Source organism: Rhea pennata, chromosome 5 (genome assembly GCF_028389875.1).
Source record: "Rhea pennata isolate bPtePen1 chromosome 5, bPtePen1.pri, whole genome shotgun sequence".
In the NCBI taxonomy this organism is placed as follows: domain Eukaryota; kingdom Metazoa; phylum Chordata; class Aves; order Rheiformes; family Rheidae; genus Rhea; species Rhea pennata.
This window is the reverse complement of record NC_084667.1, coordinates 30,268,873-30,286,062: the sequence shown is the minus strand read 5'-3', so window position 1 is coordinate 30,286,062 and position 17,190 is coordinate 30,268,873. Positions and strand designations below refer to the sequence as shown.

General features: G+C 40.9%; 1 protein-coding gene across 1 annotated transcript; it reads right to left on the bottom strand.

Moving 5' to 3' along the window:
• Nucleotides 1-4,637: 4,637 nt before the first annotated feature.
• On the bottom strand, nt 4,638-15,943 carry RCN1 (reticulocalbin 1). The gene is made up of 6 exons (XM_062577346.1): nt 15,717-15,943; nt 11,372-11,565; nt 9,780-9,958; nt 9,185-9,245; nt 5,894-6,093; nt 4,638-4,980 (listed from the first exon to the last, which is right to left on the bottom strand). Exons 1-6 carry the CDS (start codon nt 15,941-15,943, stop codon nt 4,873-4,875), a joined length of 969 nt encoding a protein of 322 aa, XP_062433330.1. The 3' UTR covers nt 4,638-4,872.
• Between the last annotated feature and the right edge of the window lie 1,247 nt (nt 15,944-17,190).

Sequence of the window (17,190 nt, the reverse complement as noted above, 5' to 3'; positions counted from 1 at the left end):
TGAAATAAATTCTTCCACTGGTATATATAGTTATCAGGATTTTCACTACATGGCAAGTTCTGAGGCGAGTTTGGCAAGGAAAATGGCAAGTATGCAGAATGTGCAAGCAACCTCCAGGAGTCTGCTGCCCTAACAAGAGCCGCCAGCGTCTCTGCTGAAGACAGGTATCCCTTAGTTATTACCAGGAATACTAACACAGGTGCTGCTACTGGTTGTTGTATTTTTGTGACTGGCATAAGAGGAGACACTCTCATATGTTGAAGAGATTTTGCCTTTTCCTGTGGAGACAGAATGCAGGTGCGAAAGTGCTTGTGCTGTGTCATATATGCGTGTATGTCCCTCGTACATTGTTTCACACTAAGGGAAAGCTAGCACCTGTTTCCTCTGAGGTTGTTTTAAATTCCATCAGATTTGGAATAATCCATCCACCACTAGTTCTGAAGCACAACAGTCTCATTTGTGCCTGAAACTTCAGTGGAAAATACTCCTAAAATTTTCCTTTGTAATTAGCAACTTTGATTAACTAGCTCCTTGCTGCACATATTAAATGTAACATAGCATACACTGAATTAGAGATGAAAAAAGAGGATATTGCTTATTATTGGTGGACACTTCCAAGCATCTGAGTACAAGCCAAACCAGGTTTTGCAATATCTTTGGCTCCAAAATGTTTTCCTTGGCCCTTTCTGCCACCCTTTAACAGTTTGCTTGCCTAGTTTTATTTTGCTGGTCACATTTGCTGATGGTCACTTGCTGTCTAGAAAGGACACAATCATCACGCAGTAAAATGGCTAAGTAGAACCTTAGACACTGTCTTTGTTGAAATAGACTTACACCCTACGCACAATCTTACATGAGTAAGTTAGGATAAACTCTTAAAAGTTACTGCTAAGTAGTAATAAGGAGATCAGAATCGGGACCTGATGGTCGTGACATTATTTCTAACCTCAAGTCCCGCTGTCCTGTTATTCTTCCACTTGTCTTTGTATGGCTGAGACCTTCCTCCTCTATATAGTGACTAGGAGTTCTGCTATTAACTTCACTAGGGTCAAGAACAGCTTCTGTATTTCTAACAGTAAAGCATTATGCAACTATTTTAATATACTTGTGTAAATGTAATTAGATCAGGACGAGCTGCATTTTCCTTTCCTCAGGGAGTTACGTACAATATCTTGATTGGAATAGGAGACAGATTTAACCTGATTGAATCATTAAATGGAAATATAAGACAATGAACATTAGCCACTTAGCTCATTTCATAAATTCTAATAATTAAAACTGTATGTGCAATAATAATGGCTATTCCAGATATCTTAAGTAAAGAAAAATGCACCGTTGATAAGTTGTGGCACAGGCATAATGAAAACATGCAGTTAATGGAGGATCTATGTAATAAGAGTGACCACACAGAACCTGCATTTGGAAATATATAAACACGTTCCCCAACAGAATTTCACTACATCACAATTCATTAAGAAAATTGGAAATAACTGACAAGATAGGCACAAAATGGATTTTCATGTTGCTCGGATGAATTATGGCTCCCAGCAATTAATGGTTTTAGTCATATTAAGCAGATAAATAATGCTATTTGACATTACAGTATTTCACATTACACTAAAATTTTATAGCATTTGCTCATAATAAGACTTGAAATATGTTACCTAGAAAAAAAATGTTCTCTCTGGAACAGTCAAACCCCATTAGAAACCTTAGGCTTGAAAAATCACAATGTTAACAGTTATATCCCCTAGCAAAGGTTTGCTTTCCTTAAATAGTGTTAAATTTAAACCCAGAAGCTCTAGTCTCTTTTGGAGTTACTCTTCCTTAGTGCATTGAGCTTGAAAGGAGAATTTAGTGCAGAAAATGTACTATGCATTACCGAATGTTGGTAAGTGAAACACTATAAAGAGCTGTAGAAAGAGGATAACCCTTAGAGTGAAATGACATCCATAGTAACTCATGTTCTATGTTTTTGTATCTTTATACTTTAGTATGACCCCATTACACTGACAGTGGTTGATAATTTGATTATTTTAAGTCTCCTTTTAATTGTCACTTTGTCTTTTCCAAAGCTAAGCATAGCAAAGTCTATTCGAAAATCATTATTGTTGTTAAAAAAAATAACTGTAAAATATCACGGATCTGTATTTCCAGGTACTGCTTGCATGAATAGCTCCTCATTTTAGCAGTGTTACTCATGTAAGTATAGTTTTATAGTGGAAAATATTCAGGGTGTTGCAAGCATTAATGAATTGCGATCTCTCAGGGGACCACGATTTTTCTCTCAAATTTGACACTAATTCTCTTCCAAATTCATTGAGTAACATGGAAGAAAATGTGATTGCTTGTCAAAGCAAAGATGCAGTTTTTTATTGGGACAGAATGCAGTAGATTTGGAAGTGTCATGTTTAGCTGAAGGCAGCAATGCTTAGTGTCTCAGCACCCAACTCCCACTGAATTTCAACGAGAGTTAGCAAACAACCTTCCCTTGGGCTCCAATGAAAATCCTTGGCTTAGTACCCAGTGTAAACTGCATTTCACTTGCAGGAAGCAAGCTTTGTTCTGAGGTCTTTTAAGGTATTGTTTCCTGAAACAGCAGAAAATAATCTAATTGCAGAGAGAACATGTCAGTTCTGTTCCTAATGTATAAAACTGTCAAATGTAGTATGAAAGGAATAATCAGAAGGAAAAAAAACAACAAAAAACAAAGCTCAAGATTACATTAAGATTATTGAATACAGTGAATCTTTCCAAATAGTAAACTAAACAGAGAACGTTCTGCATGTGCCAAGATACAATTTTATTGCTTCTCAGATAACACTGCATTTAAGCATTACTTTGACTTGAGGGTATTAGAAGAGCAAAAGCAGTTTGCTTATGGCTTATGACGTTTGTCCTACCGTACGTTAGTGGAGGAGGTAGGGACTTTTAGAAGACATTGCTGGCAATGTCAGAAGTGCACACCAAAAGCTTAATAATTGTGCTAGCAAGAAGATGTGCTCTCTGCCAGACTCTGTGATCTAGAGTTTAGATTAATCTTCAACTGAAAGAAGTAAAATACTTAAACAGAGTTCTTATGTGACCTTATAAAAATGACACTGTTTATGGAGCTCATAGTTCTGCGTTGTTTCATGGTCGTTTTCCCAAATTTGTTTCTTAAAAGCCAGAAGTACATCACAATCACAAAGCCGCAAAGCTCCTCTCTGAATGGCTCTGTGATCACCGATGTATGATGCTGTATAGGAAATCTTCACGGCACCTTGAAGTGAAGTGTCTTGTGGACTTCCCAGTGCCTGTTAACACCCTACGTATCAGATCTACTAGTATTAGTGTTCTGAACAGATTCTAGTGACAGTGATAGCAACTGTATATGTTGAACTTCTTTCTAGGTGGGTTTTTTTTTGGTTTGGTTTGGGGTTTTATTTTTAGATGAAGTGAAGCAGGAAGAAACAGTCGATGCCATATGACCAGCTGCAGTTTCTAGACAACCAGCCAGCCAACAGGAGATAGCCTCCTGTACAGGAGCCTGCCAAATACAGCCTGCCAAAGATCCAGTGCTTTTGGAACTTCTGGCTTTAAAGGTTTGGTTCTGCTTTCACAGCATCTCTCAACGCTAGCCTGATTAGTGTTATTGCACCTTCATAGTATCAAAAAGGAAGTAATGGTTTTATTGTGCTTATTTAAAAACCAGTACATGTAAAAACAACCAAACTTTTCTAGGTTGTATATATAAAAATTATACCTGTAACAGCTCACATTATACAATGTAAAACAAAACCAAACAAAACAAAACCAAAAAAAGAACAAACCACAGCTGTGTGGAAAAAGGAAAGCTTATCCTTTCCTTTGGAAGGAAAGCTCTCTCCACGCAATTGCTTCAATAACGCATACTTACATACATACAAAACCACATGAATCTGTCCCCTTATGTGGCATGGAAGACAGAAAGCCCAGAGGGGGGGAATATGTCTCATTCTTTCTCCATCACAGAACTGCTGCCATTCACACTACATGAGTAGGAGTATGGCTTGGGTAAAGTGCGAAAAGCATGAGATAAATTATGCTCCATGTGGCATAATTCCTCCCAGGAAACAGCATAACCAACAGCCCACAAACAATTGTACATTATTCTGTTGTTCGAAGGAGCAGCTGTCACTATGAACTCTACACTCCTCATTAAGGAATGCCGGCACAAGCTGCTGGGCCACACGTGCTACCTCTGTATCGTGATGGGGTCACAGAGGAGGGCCAGATGTACATGTTGCACTTAAAGCTACGAACCACAGGGCTGCTGGATACCTTCTTCAGCACCACTGGACCAAATTGAGAAAAAAAATGCAGTGTGGAGAAAAAGGCTGTGCATCTTGTTTATCAAGTCTTTTATATAAAAGGGTGGAACTATAATTCTCAGTTGTTTTATGATGTTAAAGAAAGAGGACTAAACAACTTAGTCTATTTAAATATTAAGTTTCTTTCCAATCCTAGCTCTATTTCACTATAATAAAGTGGGTATTTGAAGAAAATATTTCACTACTGAAGATCCTCAGAATTATGTTTTAGAAGTGCACTTCCCAGTTCAGGCTCTAACCTATTAAGGAAAGTTACTCTCCCCTCTTCTCCATCCTCCCTACCCCCCCCCCCCAAAAAAAAATAGAATTGTAGTAATAAGATTAACAGTTTAACAGTGTGAAAAGAGTAAAAGGCTATTTCTATGTAGTTTCTGAGGTAATAAGCTGGTATGTTAAAAATATATTGATACAAGTCATTCACTTTGGAAAGTATCCCTTGTCCATTCCAAAAGGTGGGATGGACATGGTGACTTCTGTGATGTAGAGAAAAGGTCTGTGGCATACTGCTTTGTACACTCTATCATAGTTCATCGTGGTTTCTTGTGAGGTCCTCCCCATAATTAGTAGCTTGACTGCCAACAAACATATTCCAGTTGTCTAGAACCTCCTCTTTTGTTAGTTTTTGATCCTGGTGGGAAGAAAACAAAATTGCTCTAAGAACATTTTCAATGCTAAGTAAAAGACACCCCAGCACAGACTCATAAGAGACATGACAAATAGAAAGTTCTTCAAAGGGGCAGGCTGCAGATTCAGGAATCACTGTAGCTGTCATGATGAGTGAAATTTGAATTCTAGTAGAAGTCAGAAGTCCCACTGTCTTCATTTGGGTTTAACTGTTAATTAAAAGTGCTCTGCAATTAACTCACTGCCAAACAGAGTTATCTGGTATGCAGTTTTGCCTGTGGTTTTGTTTTGCCTTTCTAACTGTGAAAATGAAAATCTTCTGGTGTCTTTTGTTGAGGATGGTCACTGGCAAATATAAGTCTCTCTGCGTAAGGTTGGTTTAGTTTTTCAGGCTCCAACTTTGCTCATATTATAGTTCTGAAGATCACCATCTGGGATTTGCTAAACCATTAATCTCCCATCTTAGAGGAAGCAGATGTGCTGAACCAGTCTTTAAGACAAAGATGCGTTTGACAATATAAATTGGGGCTTTTTACTACCTCCAATTTAATGTGTATCTGATTTTTCTCTTGCAGTTTAAATTAACATATAAATATCCACAACCCCTCTTAAAAGAAGAAAGAATATTTTTACTATGTTAAAACTTGAAAGTGTATGAAGATAAAGAATTTGTTTTCTAACCTAAGGAAATCCAATGGGACTTCTACAACTAATAACACACTGCATTTTATCAACTGTACTTTGTTACCATACCAACTAAAGTTGCACTGATACATTAAGGCTCTAGCACTTACAGCCTTTAAAATTCCATTTAAAAAGTCATTAGGAAGCATGGCTTGCTAGTTGATATTATACAAAAGAAACCAATTAAATATTTAATTTAACATCTTTTTTAAATATACCAAAGCATTAAGTACCTTGTCTACGTCTGATTCATAGACTAAGTGCCTGGCTTCAGCCAGTGCATGATCATAGTCTTGTGGGAGAATCCAGTGTCGAATCTCCTGTTTGTCCATCTTTCCATCCTTGTTGAGGTCACGAAAATCGGAAAACTGTTCACGCTCTGTAATCACCCAGTCAGGCTCTGGTCCACCTTCTTCATTTGCAAACATATCAGCTGGAGAAGAAATAAAGGTCTCACTCAAGTCATATATAATTTGCAAACTATGTAAAACTGAAGACATTTATATAATCTTCCTCAGAGGAAGACTAAACTTTCACTCTTTATAAAGAGTTTCTTTGTACAGAAAATGAAACATGGGATGTAAGTGGAGTAACTGCAGATCTTCTCTTCAGGCCTATTTCTTCACTGCAGGTGGTTCTGTCTATTCTTAAATTACCCTTACATCATAAGAGTGCACTGCTGGTGAAGCTAATCTCGATACACAGGAGAGATGTACCAGTCCAAAAGTCTTTATTCACTGAATTTCAGAGTGAAAAAAGTTCTTTAAGGATCTTTTCTTTAATAGCAATCATGAGTTTTTGTGCTGGGCTCAGATGCATGGGGAGAAAGGAGCTTAGCAATTTTATCTTATCCCTGTTAGCAAACGTCTTTGTGAATAAGATCAGGCTCTAGCCAGCAGAGTGGTGAAGGGAATAAAAGGCACGGGGGAAATTTAAGAAAACAAAAATCTGATATATGGAACTTGAATGTATCTGTCCTGCTTTTAGAGAGGCCTATGTAAGAGAAATCCTTCTTAGTAGATGAGTCCTTTCTAACCACCCAGTGCTGCAGCATGCTTCAGTAGAAGGTATTCTATACAAGGAAAGACTTGAAAAAGTTGTTACACATCAGTGGTACATTCTGCAAATGAGAAACATACACTGTGCACTTGTCACAGCTTGGGACCTTGGGCTGTGGTACCATTTGTGACATAGGATGCATGTCTTGTGCTGTATTTAAAAAGCATCAGTAGGAAAATGCGGTAGTGACAGCTGTTACCTGTGTAACAAATTAAATGGATGCAAGAATGGCAGCGATTGTTAAGAGCAGATACTGATCTGATACCTGTTCTTTACAGTTTAGGCCTTACATAATAGCAAACCCTCTCCAGAGGTGTAAGTTTATTCACTTTATGCTTCTGATCTGCCAATCAACTGCTTCCTGGTCACTAGGGCTGCTTATCCCTCAAGCCTGCCATTTTCTATTATAACTAGCATGCTCTGTGGATGCTGCCCCTATCCTTTGTGGGTTTGGTTTTCAACAAGTGCCATGGAAAGTGCACTGTGCATGGATGGTGTTAGGGCCAGAGGCTACAGGTATCTATAGGAGGCGCAGGTGCTGGTCTCAAACTGAGGAACAGCCTCCTACCACACCACAGCAGGAGCATGTGCACTAACAAGGCTGAACTGCCTACAATGTCCCTGAAATATGCTGTACCTGCTTATGCACAATGAGAATTTAGTTCTTACTGCTTAAAAGGTGTAACACAACTGGGTATATTTTGGTTTTTTTGCTTTCGCAAAATAGACTAAATTTTGTGACAATCAAAACAGGAGAAAGGAAAGAATTGTTCTACAACCCTCAGCAGATTTCCCCATCAAAAACCTGATCTAGAGGCTGCAATTTTTTAACTTTTTTTTCCCTTATAAAATACAAAGAAGAGTTTTGGTTTTCTGTGTGCTTGTTTTTTAACTCTAGTTTGATAGAAAATAAAAAATGCTATATCTGAACAAGAGAAGTAGAAATATTTTAAGCGCAGTTTTTCCTCAACTCATAAAGAAAACTTCAGACAACACATTCATTTTCTTTTTTCGTTTCTTAACGTGTGAATTATATTGTTTATCTGAAGCAACTGACATGTCCTGTCAATTTGATTTTTATCATCCTTGCCAATGTGGGGTGATCGTGACTAGAACATTCTATGTTCCTATCTATAGAAGACAAGAAAAAAACAGCATTCACATGGTAACAAATGTTGACAATTACCTTATAATTATATGTAGGTAATGTCACTGAATGAACTGAAATTACTGTGGAAATTATGCTGCTCTGTTATTTCAGTCATAAATGAATAGCATTCACATTCTAAGGCTAAATATAATTTACAAGGAATAGAAACACCCTGCCATTAATTAACATGTGTATATTGTTCCTGATTATATGTGAAATGAAATGATCTTTATAGCACCACTAGAAACAGAAAGATTCATTTGAGTTTGCTTTAATGCTTTCCTGGTGCTACTTTATTGATTAAAAAACCCATCGAAATGGGTGCAGTGGGAGAAGTTAGCTTTTGGTATCAGCATCATCATTCAAAATGGAAAAATGCATTACGTACTGCTGATCTTTAGTTATGTTTCCATTTTGTCCCCAAAGGTCTAAGTGCAGGAGAGCTTAACTGCCCAGTGTGATGGAAGTTAAAGCAAATTAACTATGATCTGATGATGATGCTTTCCATTCTGTTCTCTTTCTGCCAGTGGAGTAATGCACAGCTAACTTTCATGCACTTCACAACTGTCTGTGAGAACCTTAAATCTTAGTGTTAATTTTACATAGTTCATTTTTAATTCAACATTTTGTATTTCTGAAAGAAACATAATGGCCTTGCCACGTAAGAACAAGCATTTTTTTAGCTATTAATTCAACTAGGAAAATAACTAATAGAAAAAGGCATTTTTTTTAATACAGATCTGTTACAAGGTGTGATTCTTCATGTGTTGCCAGCCATGTTTCCCAGCTGTTTCGCATAGCCAAGCACTGTTCAAACTTGGGTAGAGACTAACTCACTCTATGATCTTCCATTTCTGAACAATGCTTTCAAAAGCTGTAAAACTAGTCAAATATTCAGAGAAACTGGGAAAGGCCCATTTCTGATACAACAAACCCCTACAAATGTTATGGTCTCGTCTCGAAGAATGGTAATACTGTATCATTTCAAAAAAATGTTCTACCTTCTGTCCTCTGTTTTTTGGAAATAGCAGCGCTATTTTAGCAAGGTCTTCCTGTCAAAACCAGCCATGGGTAGCCTCCTGCCATGGAAAATATCATTCTAGACCCTCTTAGTTAGCCAAGTTGTAAGAGGAAGATCTTGGGCTGGAAAATGCCAGGAATCTTTTCCTGTTGATGTTGCTATCTGCTTAAAATTAAATTAGGCTTGGTTGGTTGAAATGGAGCACAGAAATCTTTGTGTCGTAAATACTGATCTAGAATTTGAGAAAAGACAAATTGACTGGAGATTTAACAAGAAACAAACCTCAACACTTACCAATGTACTCATCTTGATCCACAAAACCATCCTCATTTTTGTCTATGTCCTCTAAGGTTTCCTAGAAAACAGTTTTGCATTGAAGTAGTCAAGAGAGAACTGAGAATTCTGACTACTCTCCTCACTGATCATTTCACATTTGAGGCCTGCTCTGCCTTTGTACACAGAGAAACTTACTCCCTCTGAATCCAGTGTAATTACTGTTCATACAAGGAATATACAAATCTCCTTTCATGCTGAAGAAATTCCCTGCACATGAATGAACTGGGAAGTATACCTAAGTTTTCATTTAGGGAAGATACAAGCTTACCTTGAACTTTCATGCATGTCAGTAAACTCTTCCTTTTATTTTGGTGCAAGTCCATGGCAGGACTGTTTCTAGTTCCATTTCGGAACAGTCTAAGTGCATTTAACAAGTCTTTCTTGTACTGAAAGCTCTAAATCAAGTGATTTTCATGGAAGGCATCCCTTTCTGTTCCCCAACTGGCTACTGGAGAGTATCTTTCTAAACTCTACCTGGAAAGGTTAGAGAAGCATTTCAATGATCATCTGAAAAGTAAAAGCAGAAAGAATGCCATTGTTTTGGTCTGCTTACTGAGACAACAATGTCTTTCATATGCTCAAATTCCTCCGGGTGAAGAAAGGCAGTGAATTCTTCACGAGTGGCAGCTAAGTCTCCATCCAGATCTGCAGTTTTGAACCGTCTTTCATCTCTGGGCAGCATTTTTTTAAAATTGTGCTGATCAGTTGCATCTTGGAATTCTTCTGGATTTTCTGCAATTAATCAGACAATCTTGAAACTATATTTGTTCTAAAACATACTACCACAATGAAGCCCTCCAGTTTGCTAACACATACTCTGTAGGGTCTAGAAATACGAAGGTTTATTGCCAGAACAGCTGCTCTGTTAAAATGGAACTTCTCTTCCTTGTGAAGTTTTAAATTTGGAGTCAATTAGTTTGATTTTAAAGAAATTTGGTAGTACATGTAGATGGCCAAATGAGCCTTCTATTTGAATCTAGAATGAGGGATTTTGCAATACAGTATATTACCATTCATATAATTTTTTTTAATCTGTTTTTTTAAGGTCTGTTTAGGCAGTTTCTGAGGTAATTTCATTCACAGAAGGTTTATGCTTCTTAGGAATCCGTATGATCTATACAATCTTTCAATTTCAAAAAGCAAGTAAACCGAAGACTGGTTTCATAAGCTAGCAGACTGACGGAAATTACCTAACTACTACGTCTATGTTATGGGGAACCTAACAATTATTTTTCAGCTTAAAACAATAAGATTTTTCAGAATGTTCAGTGGCATGACAGGAATGCTGTTTGATATAATTTTAAAAATAGGATCACTAAAAGGGGATCACTAAACTGACTTCACACATGGAAAATACACGTAACAATTTCTCAATTCACATTTTAGGAAACAAAGAGATTTGAAATTTTAATCTTTTTCCTTATTACTGCTTTTGGAAGCTTGCTCCAGAAACTGCCCTATGGTAGCTAGCTTCCCATTTCCAGTATAAATGTACTCATGGTCAGTTAATACCCATTTGTTCTTGTGTCAGCATTGTCCTCTAGCTTAAATAATCTTCTCTCCTCTTGTCCCTTGATTAACTTACCAAAAGCAAACGGAATAAATATGAAAAATAATATAAATCAGGTGTATTTTTAGATAGATGTTTCTTTTGCCTGATTTGTTAAAGATTTTCATTTACAGTTGATCACAACCTGCAGCATTTCATTCTGCAGGAACTATTTTAATCAGTAACTTTTCTATAGCTTAGACTCAGCCTAAATTTTTAGCAACTACTCATAAAATTTTGAGAGCACGAGTTGAATAATTACTGGCTAATCATGCTATAAATTATTTTTGAATTAAAGTAGCATTTTTTTAATGTTAAAAAATAATACTGAATTTCTAAACTGGAGTAGGAAACTTCAGTTCAGCTTTGTAAATACATCTAATAACCACTCTACAAAACCCTCTGTCTACAGGTGACCCATGTGGAAATGGTTGCAATGAACGACTAAAAAGTGCTTCTAATCTCTGAATGTCTCTAAGATTTAATGCAATTTTCAAAGAAGTCCTAAATGTGATACCCTGCTGACTGTAAGGTATGATTTCATGCCTAATAACCTCAGACTTCTTTTAACATGTAATCTGAAAATGTTGTCTTACCTAGATAATAGCCATATGTGGCTTGTTTGTATTCTTCCCAGGAGATTTTATTGTCCTTGTTTAGATCATAATCTTTCCAAACTTTGGCCACATTTTCATAGATGTAGCGTTTCTGTACCCTTTTAATCCAATTTTTCAATTCCTCTGTTGTGAGATAGCCATCTTTGTTGTCATCTATTCTATCCACAATTTTCCTGTAAAAGGAGACAGGGATCTTTAACAGCTGACAGAAAAACAAAGTCCATGCCAGTCCAGTTTTAGTAAGCTTTATGGGGGCCTGATTTTTGTCTCACTGTTCTCCACAAAAATGCAATGCCCAAAACTCAGAAAGCTGTCCTGCTGGCTAAGGCCTTCTTATATTATGCAGATTATCTTAAAAGAAATATTTTCCCATGCTTTACTTAATATTGCCATGAATAGTTAAAACGGAACTTGCACAATCAAAATGAGCGAACAAAGCACCTCAAATGGTGTATGATTCTGGATTTCTTAAGACTGTATCTGCCAGCATTCGAGGGAACCTGTTCAGTGTCTATAGGGAATGGTCACGCTGGGAGTAAGAGGCTAACCTCACCTCAGAAGCAAGCCTGCATTGCTGCTTGCCAGAGGCAATCAGGGCAAAACCTAGGATTCTGCAGACTCCTGCAATTCCTTCTGTGGCCTTCCAGCAGACTGATGCTGGGTTGGAGTTGGCTATATGTCTGTGCAGTGCGGAGGATATGTGCCATGTACAGCTTCCTCTTCCAGTCCTGCCCCTTCACTTCTTTCTGTTTCTTTTCTTTCTTTCCCAGAGAAGCAATATTGTTTGTATTGCCAGGAATGCCCTTTTTTCATTAATTCAATAGTTAGTCTGCAGCAGACTCCAGCCACTGTTGGCAACTTGGATCTAAGCCAGTACCCTGTGTAATGCTGCTTAGCCTCAAGTCCTCTTGAAATCGGCAGCTGTTAAGGTATTGGGGGTCTCCCAAAGAAGCCTCAACCTTTGACAAGTTCTGCATGTGGCTGCAAATAAAACTGGCCTGAAAAATGGTGCAAAAAGGGCAACTCTTCCTGGCACTTCCTGGCAATAATCTATAAAGGGATGCCTGTAATTCTAAATGCCACTAATTTCGAGTTTGTGAAACTGGCTTCTTTTCTAGCTACAACGGTAGACCAGATGATAAAAGCCTTTATCTACAGTAAGAGTGCAATCTGAGTCTTGCAACTTGTAGGTAAACTTGTGTTAGTATTGTATTTTGGGCACTGGCCTGTGGGAAACTATGCACTCTACTCCTGGGACGAGGGTAATTGCCAGAGTGGCTTCAGTTACAGCAGCAGTTTTAACTCTTGAATCACTACTCATGAGACTACAGGAAGGATCTGTAGTTGCACAGCATCCAGCAGTTCAATGACTACCAGTGGCAGAAAAGTGGTAGTCGTAGAACATCTTGGTTCCCCACAAAGAAACTGGCACTGGCCGATGGGAACTGCTCAACTAGTGCAGCAATGGCCTTTCCTGAGCCTCAACTATGAAAGCAGTAAGTACAGAGTCAAAAACCAGCAGCAGATTCTGCTGAACTTCCAGCAATCTTGTGTTAGTCTGTTATCAGATTTGTAGTGTATGCCATTTACTGTAAATCAGAGCTAAATGGTATGCGTTTCAGATCTGGCTGCAGAATTCATAATAAGGTATTTCTGAGCTTGAGGAAGGGAGAAGAATTACTGAATTCCTTCTCTGGGGTAGAAAAGCATGAGTTAACTGACTGGCAGACTGGAAAACTCTTTTTCTCTTTTATATAAATCTCAAGGGGATGTGACTGCTGAGTCCCTTTCACAGCACAATGGACTGTATTTATCAATGGATTTGCCCTACAATTAATTTGACTTAATTGGTTTAGCTGATATTTAGCGTCTATTGTTAAATGCAGTAAGTTAAATGCTATAAATGATTCTGCTAGCAGTTTGTTGTAAATTTTAACACTTCCTTCACACTCTGGAACTGGAAAGGTGAGGAACTGTGCTGCATGCAGGCAGCACTGTTTATCGGGATATGTTTCATGCCTTGTTCTTTCTACCTGAACTTTGTTTTTATAGATGCATTGCATCCATGCACACTCTGCTTCCCCATCAAAGATAGGGGACAAATGTCTTGTCTACTGGCTCCTAAAAGTAGGGTATGAAGCTTTTTATATTGATAATTACCCATTCAATATCTCAGAATCATTCAAAGTTTTGTAGTGGAGCTAACGGATACTGCTAAGTCTGAAAAATCTTAGTGCCTTCATTTTAAATGGTTAATTCTTGAATACAGCAAAAATTTCAAGCAGCACAAAACAGACACAAAATGCCAGGTCATATTCAGTAACTTATGTGCCCGAATGTGTAACACCTGCAGCCTTTCTCCCTTTAACTTCTGTGAGATTACACTCAGCATTAGTTTTCCACCTTCTAACAAGAAAGCTGGAAGCCACATGCAAGAGGTACATACAACCTGCCATTAGAGAGAGAGAACAAAGTTGGGGCAGGGAAATCATTGCTATGAAGTGGCTGAAAGAGGAACGCTTCCCTCTGTACTTGATGCCTGAGAACAACTGTATGTGGCTAAACTCTAACCTTTGTCTTTATAAGTAACAGAAAGTTATATTGTGAGGATTTGTAATCATCCTTTATGTTCTCTGAAAATGACAGGCCTGCCACAAATGATGGGGAAAACATTCACAGGACTGCAGCCACACTCCCCTTCTTAACTGCTGTCCCTGCTCCCTCAGTGAAATCACTGGATGCTGCACTGGGACTAACTCCAACTTCTGCAAAGCCAGGTGAGTTATGGTACAGCACATAGCCTAGAAATATGTGAGTCTCCCCCTACGAAGTGATCCAGTGTGGCAGGAAAGGGAGAAGGGGTGCTCCTGTCATTGAATCGGTCACAAGTGCAGGTCTGCTCCCACATCATGGTATTTATGGGCTGGTATGTGCCACTGTCTCAAACTGGATCATACCACACAGCTGCAGCCTCAGCTGCCAGGTAGTTGAATTTGCAAGGTTTTTCTGTGTACTGGCTGTTTCTTTTCTTTTCTTTTTTTTTTTTTTTATTTGCTGGAGGAAGATGAGAGTAGCTTTGCATTACTGCTGTCTAGCCCTGGGATTCCAGAGCGTAACTGATATGCTGTCACCCCTCATAGCCAAGTTAAATTGACTTGCCAAAGCAGCAGCATGCACTGTGGTTAGAGCAGCAGACTATACATTTTCTCCCAGAAACTTGTTAAATCATTTCCCTCAACCGAAATACCTACACTGATATAAGTTTAAAAGGAGACTTAACATAAGAGTGAGGCTGGTTTCTGGGCTTGGGCAATCCCATGTTATTGATATACTTTATAAGAATCTAAGACAGATGATACACATTGAGAACATGGGTTTTGCTTCTGTCTTGAAATAAGGTGGACTAAATTGCTCACTTCTGATATCCACTTTATCTGTTTACCTGCTAAGATACAGGTAAATAACAGTGACAGCTTCCAGTCTCTGAGACAAGCCTTGATACTGTGCTAAGAGTTTACAAGGGAACTAGGCAGGATATATAACGAGTAAGTACCACTCCCTAGGGAAGGAGAGGCAATGCTAATCTTAATGAGAGCATACAGACTTATAAAACTATCTTCTCTTTAAATATATATTTATGAATGTATGATTATCTTTTATATAAGAGTATCTTTCTTCAATTACTGTTAAACCCAGCTCTAATTAGCCATCTTGCTTCTTGTAAAAGAAGGTATAAAGGAGGGAGAAGCAGTAAGAGAAGGCAACTGTTTCCTGGACCCTGTTATCAATGTAAAGAGCAGTGTGGAAAGTAAGGTCAACAGTACGAGAGAGTGAGCAAAAGTGTCACGAGTGGAAAGGCTGTGGAAAGATGGACTTGTAAATAGGAGCTGTAACCAGGCAAAGAGAAGAAATGACTTAAACTTGATTCAAACTAATATGGTCCAGGCAGGTGGCTCAAGAGGTAAGGAGCTGTAGCAGCAAAGCACTCCAGCGGCGATCTGTCTGGCACCTGGCACAGCACTGCACACAGCAGCTCCCTCCCGGAGGCACTGCGTTGTGGGGCCACGGAAGGCAGGAGAGAAAAATACAGAAGTGAGAATGAATGGTTTGTTGCTTGTTTGCAAAATCAGCCAGGTGGTGGAAAGCGGCGTGCCCGAAGAGATACCACGTCGCACAAGCCCTTCCAGGGCGCCTGCGCTGCGGGCCGCACGGCGCCGCGCTCCCGGTGTACCCAAGTGCCGCCCGAGCCGCCCGCGGCCCTCCCCTGCCACGTTAGCGGGCCGCGGCCGCCCCCGCCCGCCCCGCGCGGCGGCAAGCCGCTTACCCCAGCCTCTCCCTGCTCTCCTCCGGGCTGAGCTGGTCGAAGCTGCGCGCCTCCTCCTTGCCCAGAAAGGCCTCGTGGTCGTACTGGAAGCCGGGCCGGTCGTCGTGCTGCTGCGGGCCGCCGGGCCGCGCCCGCTCCTGCCGCGCCGTCGGCTTGCCCCGCGCGCCCGCCGCCAGCAGCAGCGCCAGCGCCAGCAGCAGCGGCGGCCGCGCCGGCCCGCCGGCCATGCCTCGCGCCCTGAGGGGCTCGCAGCGGCGCGGCGGCGGCCGGCGCCCCACCGCCGGCAGGCAGCCCCCGAGGCCGGCGCCGCTCATCGCACCCGCCCCGCCCCGGCGGGCGCGCTGGGGCCGCCGCCGCGCTCCCGCTCGCGGCCCCGCTCCTCCCCCGGCCACTCACGGAGGCGGACGCAGGCGGACGCCGCCGGGCCCGCTGTTACGGCGCTCGCTATTGGGCAGCGGCCGCCCGGCGCGGCGCGGCGCGGCGCGCCACGTCTGCAGCGCGGCCGCCCAACGGCCCCCAAGGGCCGCGGCGTGCAGGCGCGCGGCGCCTAACGGCCCGCGGCTTGTCGGGGCCCCTCAGGGGCCCCTCCTGAGCGGGGCGGAGAACGGCAGCGCCGTCGGCGCGCGGCCGCGGCAGGTGATCCTGCCGGCCCGGAGGCCATGTGTCCCGGCTGCGGGCTCGGGAGCAGCTCGCTCGGGCAAGCAGCCTGGCCGCCCGGTCCCTCCTGAGCAGCCAGCGCTGGGGGTGCCCCGGGGGCTGGTACTGGGTGGCTTGTGGAGGCTCTACCTTGTGCAGCCAGTTCATAGCCAAAGTGCAGTTGTGGAGCGTTCATTTCCACTCAGGTTTTCCACTCTTGCGACCTGCCCACAACTTTTTACCTGCGTTTCTGTTTGAAGGCTCAGGCTTCCGTAACGCTCAGGCTTGCTTTTTCCATTTGGAAGGTGAACTACAGTTGCCACTGAAAACGAGCTCACTGATAATGGAGTTCCACCAGAAAATTGTCCGATTCCTTTTGGCTGCTTTATGACACATTTTGCCAAGTAGACTTGTTACTTTGGACCTCAGAGTACTGCTATTTTCAAATTGCAGCATCTAATTAGTCACCTGAGTCTGCAGGGTATGTGGTTCATATTTATGATACGGCCTGTCGCAATGCCATCAGCACTGACGTGCTTTGATTTTCGTACTGTTTACTTGGATGAAACACTGAAGATGCTGACCCAAACCATGGCATGCCTTCCACCATGGTTAACCTGGTAGAGATACCCTTTTGACCTAAACTTTGGATATAGCTGAACTGTGCTTGGCACAGGACTTGACTGTAATGACAATAAAAAGGTCATGTCAGAGATTTCCACATTTTCTTCTGTCTTTAGTGATTCTTGCAAAGTTTGAACGAGAGCTGTGTGGAGCAAATTTGTCACTTTGCCACAGAACCATTTGTGGTAGTAGCAGGTTTCAAACGTTAAAAGTC

Coding starts and splice junctions, on each gene's coding strand:
- RCN1 (XM_062577346.1), bottom strand. CDS start 15,943: ATGGCCGGCGGGCCGGCGCGGCCGCCGCTGCTGCTGGCGCTGGCGCTG. Junction 9,246..9,779: donor TGAAAGACATTGTTGTCTCA/GTAAGCAGACCA, acceptor ACTGTTTTCTAG/GAAACCTTAGAGGACATAGA. Junction 4,981..5,893: donor ATGAATCAGACGTAGACAAG/GTACTTAATGCT, acceptor TCTTCCCACCAG/GATCAAAAACTAACAAAAGA.